Source organism: Cariama cristata, unplaced genomic scaffold (genome assembly GCF_000690535.1).
Source record: "Cariama cristata isolate BGI_N322 unplaced genomic scaffold, ASM69053v1 scaffold8593, whole genome shotgun sequence".
Taxonomy (NCBI): Eukaryota; Metazoa; Chordata; class Aves; order Cariamiformes; family Cariamidae; genus Cariama; species Cariama cristata.
Genome location: NW_009608880.1, coordinates 8,062 through 12,729, shown reverse-complemented (window position 1 = coordinate 12,729; position 4,668 = coordinate 8,062). Strand labels below are relative to the sequence as shown.

The 4,668-nt window shown below is 59.0% G+C and overlaps 1 protein-coding gene across 1 annotated transcript in view; it reads right to left on the bottom strand.

The window, feature by feature from the left end:
- LOC104159417 (relaxin receptor 1-like) overlaps window positions 1-4,668 on the bottom strand; it is a gene marked incomplete at its 5' end in the record, with an annotated part of 13,635 nt that overhangs the window by 4,639 nt on the left and 4,328 nt on the right. Inside the window, 3 exons of the mRNA XM_009697316.1 lie at window positions 2,295-2,366; window positions 2,582-2,656; window positions 4,414-4,485. Coding sequence (XP_009695618.1) covers window positions 2,295-2,366; window positions 2,582-2,656; window positions 4,414-4,485 — 219 coding nt within the window. The remainder of the gene's footprint in view (window positions 1-2,294; window positions 2,367-2,581; window positions 2,657-4,413; window positions 4,486-4,668) is intronic.

Below are 4,668 nucleotides of genomic sequence, written 5' to 3'. Positions count from 1 at the left end.
CACCTCATGGGCCAGCACAGCCAACCGCTCCGCTGTTGTGGGGAAGGTCTGAGCTAGAGCCCAGCTCTCAGGTACAAGGCTCCATCCCACACAAGAGCCCGTCAGCAGTGCGGAAAATGAGCAGAGCTGGTTAAAGGGCTCAGGAGTAAATACCCGGGATGGTGCACCAAGACACACAAAGGGTTTCAGAGCAGCAGGAGCAGAACCCTGCAGGCTGGCATGTGCTTGAAGGTGCTGGGAGACCCCCTGAGTGCCATGACCTGGGGATGGTACCCCTTGGCCGAGGCTCACATTCAGCAGCTGGGTTCTGCTGAGCTCAGACCCTGACCAGGGCAGGCCGCTCAGATGTGGCTCACGACATGGCTGGGCAGGATGGGGGGAGATGGGGGAGTCTGGCCAGGAGGGCTTGTCCCACAAAGCCCGAACACGAGCTCCTGTCTCATCCGCTGCCTCTGCTCACAAAGCTGTCTCCTGCATCGGTGCCACCGGCAGACCGTGTTTACGCCGTCCGTCTTGCCCGTGCAGAGGTTTCCATGGCGCTGCCATAACAGCCCTGGCAAACACGGGGCTGATCAAAGCCAGTGGGCTCGGCTGCGGGAGGAAGGACGGATGGCGGGGTGGCAGCTCACTCACCCGGCACAGGGGGCTGCGGGCAGCTCTCACTGGAGGGAAAAATGTAGTGGTGTACATTTTGGGGATTTAATATCTATTGGGGCTTCTCCAAGAAAGGCAGGACGGAGGACCAGGGTCTTTGGGCCGCAGTCTTTGGCTAGAAGGTCACAGCAGAGCTTTCCAAACCGCTCATCCTCAGAGACATTGTGCAGAGGCAGTGGCCAGAGGGGGACCAAGATCAGTCCCCAGGGACTGCCACGCAAACTGCAAAGGGGATCTTCACCGCTTCTGCGGCTCCACCTCTCCATGGGCCAACCTGCACAGCCGCTCTTCAGTGCCCGGCCAGGGACGGGGAGCCAGGCGCAGGGTGTAACATTGCCCTGCCAGAGCAGCGCTACCTTCAAACACGCTGCTCAGCATCTGTATCACCTGCTGGGACCTCCCTCGGGAGCTGCAGGGAGCTGAAGAGCATTTTGCAAACCTCTGTATGAGAGGAGGGAGCAGCCATGAGACCAGAGAACCCAGCACCTCTGCTCTGCCGCTACCAGCCACGTACCCCGCTCCTGCACCGGGCAGTGCCGCGCACCAGGGCAATGCCGCTGCCGTGGCCCTCGGGGCAGAGCGGTGCTCTGCTGCATGGCACGGGAAAGGGACGTCTGAGGAAGGAGAGTGGAGAGCAGCTCTGGCTGGAGATGATCCCGTCGCAGCCCCATATCAGCTACTGGCTGGATAAGCCCTGGATTTCCTTGCTTAGTCTGAGCTGGCAGCATCGGCACGATGCATTCCCAGTGCTGTGGGTGCCCACCACTGCTGATCCCCTGGGAGGATGGCTTGGGTCCCCGTCCTGCCTCTGCTCTCCTGCCACCACCCCGTGGCTGCTGGTGGCTTTGTGCTCGTGGATAACATCTGCATGGTAGGCAACGCTCCCCAACTTACCTCCTGAGGCTCCAGGGGCCATATATATCTCTTTGGGAGATACATGACCGTCACGTGCAGGAAAACTCGACCCTGGGAGAGGCCTGTACATCGTTGAGGCAAATCCTCTGGCTTTGTCAGCTCTGGGAGGGCACCTGGGCGAGCGCTCAGCCCCGGGGCCAGGAGGGAATGGGGCAGGAGCTGGCTCCAGGCAGGAGGGGAGCAGATGGAGCCAAATACATGCGGAGAGTTGACTCACAAGCTTTATGGTCTTCCTTAAGGATATTTTTAGGGGACTGAGATGCCAGTGGGAGGGTCTGGACTGGCTGCAAGCTCTGGTACTCACACACCATGGGAAGCTTTTTCCTTGCTGTGTCCTGCCACTGCCTCCCACCCCAAGAAGGTCCCTGTTTGATTTGGGCAGACCCACAGGCTGGTGACAGGCTGCTGGGACAAGCCCACCAGCTCCCCAACACAGGGTTAGCCATCCTCCAGCCATGAACTGCTGGAAAAGGCCCTGGGGACCCTGCTCAAGCCCCTACAAAACGCACAAAATTCATGAGGCCAACTGCGCTGTTGATGCTATGTACAAACATGGGCTGAAACCTTTAAATGTGAGACAGCAGCCCCTTATCTGGCCTAAAGCAGTGGGACATGGGGATCTCAGCCAAATGCTGGCTGTCCCCCCTCCTCCCTCCATGTACCCACAATGGGATGGGGTCTGCACCAGCAAGCAGGGGCCACGGCTGGGCCCCCGAGGTACTCACAGCACCGTGAAGTCGCAGCACTCCTGGAAGACAGCCCTGCGCACCACCCGGATCCTGTTCCCTTCCAGCTCCCTGCAGAAAGGCAATCATGACTGCTGCTTCCCTGGGCTCACCCCCCACATCCCCGCCATGCTCACTCAGTGTGATCCATCACCTCCCGCTTGCCCCCATCCCCATCTGCTGCAGGATGCTCCCAGCCCTTTCCACCCCTCCTCTGCTCCAGGAACCTGGCCGGGGAGCGTAGGCAGCGCCTGCAGCAGCCCCTGCCCACCCCGCAGGGTACCCACAGCCAGCTGAGCTTCGGCATCTCCGCGCAGAGGGAGGCATTGGGTATCTGAGCCAAAGAGTTGTTCAGCATGTACCTGGTCGGGAGGCAACAAGGACAAACAAGGTCATGGCACCGTATGTCTGCCCAGGATACAACCCTGTGCGTGGATGCGGTCCTGGACCCTGCAGGGTTTCACAAGGGCTTTCTGCTGGTCAGTGGCCTTGCCGGGGGAGACACCCACACCGTACGGGCTGCTCGTGCAGGGACCCCGGGTGAGCTCAGGGCCGGTGGTGCAGCCAGCCCAGGGCACCCCAGCAGAGCAACCACGGCCCCGTGAAACCAGAGAGCAAGTTCAGCTACCGCCGCCCCAGGCAAAGGCCCCGTACACAAGGCTGTTAACAGCACGGAGCTTCATTCACCTTCTTCGGGAAAGAAGTAAAGGTAACGACACGAGGCACATTTAGTGGCCATGGGAGATGCTCTCCAGTGAGCTGTGACGGGCACATCACCAGGAAAATGGTGCATGAAAGCAGCAGCAAGTGACCCTGGAGTGACAGCCAGTAAAGGCAGATTTATAGCCTGAATTCCCGCTGGCGTTTTTCCCAGCGCTTGTGCACATGCCTGTGTGTACAGGGTTCCCCACTGCACTTTCTGTGACCATGGTTGCAGTTTATATGATTTGTTAAAAAAAAAAAAATAAAATGCAGAAGCATAAACAGAGTACATCACCAAGCAGAGCAGTGCTGCTGCCAGCAACGTGGAAACGCGTGGCTGCGGGGAGCCCTGTCCCACCACAGCCTGCACAGCTCCTCCCCTGGGGACAAGTCTGTGGACACCCAGTGCCACCCAGGTTTTGTAGAGGAGCAAAATCCTGGGGTCACAGCCCCTCTTCCCCCAGCCCACTGCCAGCCCTGGTTGCCCTCTGTCCCGATGGCTGCTCCATCCCCGGGCACAGCCACAGCAGTTACCCGATTCCTGCATCACCCCCAGTACCAACTTTCAGGCTTTTACAGCCAACCCCAGCAGTTACATCTCCAGCAGAGCTGGTGCAATCCTGGACCAGCAGCCGCAGCTGAAGCACTGTCCTCGCAGGTGTACGTCCAGGGAATACAGCTTAAAATGTGGTCAGATGGATGCGAGTATATACCTGTGTCTGTGCATTCACACACACACGTGTTTTTTCCACTGTAACAGCCAAAACTTCTCCCCTAATGCTGACTCCAGGCTGCCGCCAAGGTTTCTGATCTGCATTCTGGACTATGGAGAGGGTGTTAAAGTCATCTTCCAGCGATTGCAAAATTGTTTTTAGGGTGGTTAAAGCAAATTCATTATCCCGTACTTCCATCTTGGGAATGGCTGTACCTTAAAAACCCCTTGGTTCGAGGTGACCTGTGTGAAGACGCCCAGCAGTGGGGCATTAGTTTGGGAAAGCATCGGCTCCTGTTTGCAGTCACTGACTCAGGGAAAGGGGTCGGCAACCCAAACCGCAGGCACCGCTACCTGTCCGGCTTGTCATGAAGTGCTGAGGCTCTGCTCAGGCCAGACTCCCCAGGGACCTGCCTGTCCCTGTCCCAAGCAAAAGCAATTAACACTAGCTTTAATTAGAGCATGCTGAGGGCAGGAGATGGCACAGAGAAGCAGCAGCACCAAAGCCTGCTGGTTCTCCCTGCCAGGCCAGGCATCCCCTGCCAGCTCCTGGAAACGGGAGCCCTGGGGAGGGCAAGGAAGCCACAGCATCCTTGACTTGCCCCCAAAAAGGCTAGAAGCTGCCTGGAGAAGGGGTGCAGGCAGAGACCCACAGAGCAGGGTCTCCCCAAACCCCGTGGGAGGGCAGCCCCCACCCCTACTTACAGGAAATACAGCGAGTTCAGCCCTGCAAACGTGGCAGGGACGATCTGGGCAATCCTGTTGTTGTCCAGCATCCTGGAAGGAAAAGGGGAGAAGTGAGAGGAGGGGACCCGGGAAGGGTGAGGAGGCAGCGGGACTCTCCCCGCAGGGGAAGCCCCCACATTTGGCACTCGTGCTGCCCCGGTCAGGGAGGGGCTCTATCCCTTCTCCCCTGCAAGCTTCCCTGGATACCATCCCCGGGCAGGGGGGCTGCCCCCT